Source organism: Hakea prostrata, chromosome 1, assembly GCF_041222555.1.
Source record: "Hakea prostrata isolate BN-2017 chromosome 1, UWA_Hpros_2, whole genome shotgun sequence".
NCBI classification, from domain to species: domain Eukaryota; kingdom Viridiplantae; phylum Streptophyta; class Magnoliopsida; order Proteales; family Proteaceae; genus Hakea; species Hakea prostrata.
Window position 1 is genome coordinate 72013271 of NC_142600.1, and position 1230 is coordinate 72014500.

At 37.8% G+C, this 1230-nt stretch overlaps 1 protein-coding gene across 1 annotated transcript; it reads left to right on the plus strand.

Annotated features, from left to right (window-relative positions):
* LOC149029812 (disease resistance response protein 206-like) lies at nt 1-924 on the plus strand. Its single transcript, XM_089151546.1, has one exon. The coding sequence runs from the start codon at nt 83-85 to the stop codon at nt 659-661; it is 579 nt and encodes a 192-aa protein (XP_089007672.1). The 5' UTR covers nt 1-82; the 3' UTR covers nt 662-924.
* Nucleotides 925-1230: the final 306 nt, after the last annotated feature.

The following is a 1230-nucleotide window of genomic DNA, read 5'->3' on the forward strand; positions in this document are numbered from 1 at the left end:
AAGCAGGGAAGGATGTAAAGGAGCTGTGTTATCAATTCTCCCCACAATTGCTTCTTCAGCTCTTTTCATCATCTCCAACCAAATGGGAGAAATAAGGAGATCATCATCTTTCATTATTGTTCTTCTCTTCATTTTCCTCACTGGGTACTCTTCAGCTGTTCATGGAATGAAAATGAAGCAGCAGAAATACAAGCCTTGCAAGGAGTTGGTGTTGTACTTCCATGACATTCTTTATAATGGCAAGAATGCTGCAAATGCAACTTCTGCCATTGTAGCAGCTCCAGAAGGGTCTAATCTTACCATCTTAGCACCACAAAATCACTTCGGAAACATTGTAATCTTCGATGATCCTATCACGAAAGACAACAATTTACACTCGCCGTCGGTCGGCCGTGCTCAAGGTCTCTATATCTATGACAAGAAAGACACCTTTACTTCATGGCTTGGATTCAGTTTTCAACTTAACAACACTGAACATCAAGGCACCATTAACTTCATCGGAGCAGATCCAATTCTGGTGAAGACCAGAGACATTTCTGTGGTAGGTGGCACTGGAGATTTCTTCATGCACAGAGGAGTCGCAACCATAATGACTGATGCGTTTGAAGGAGAGGTATACTTCCGGCTTCGCGTTGATATTAAGTTCTATGAGTGTTGGTAAAGAGAGAGTCCTTGAAGTGTGTGTGTGTATGCTTCACGTACGGTTAGGTGATCTTACATTGATTTTTGTTCTCATAAATGTCTCTCCAAACACTAATGAGTGCGAGGAGGAAAATGTTAATTATTTAGTCGTACGTGTAGGTGACTATTTCTCTGTAAGTTTTCGTGGGTATAAGATTATTTTCCTTCTAGCCAAACAAGGTTAAAGAAAATTAATTATGTAACCTCAAAAGAAAAGGTTGAAATAAAGATTGGTCGAAAGAACACGTCTCATCTCATCTTTCTCTAAAACATAACTTCTTCTTTTGAAACTCTAAATGTTCAATTTTTTTTTACTTGTTTTATTATTATTATTTTTTTGGTTATAGAAACATCGTAACGGTGAAAATGTATAAAAACAAGAAAAATCGTGTCTTACCTAAAAACAAAGAAACGAAACAGAAACGCTATCATACAACCCCTTAATTTCATCGATGCTTATGCAGATTCGAATATCAAATCCATGGGTCTTTTCTCACATTGGCTGGTGTCTCATACCAACCCTATATACTATCACCTTCAAAGCTTATG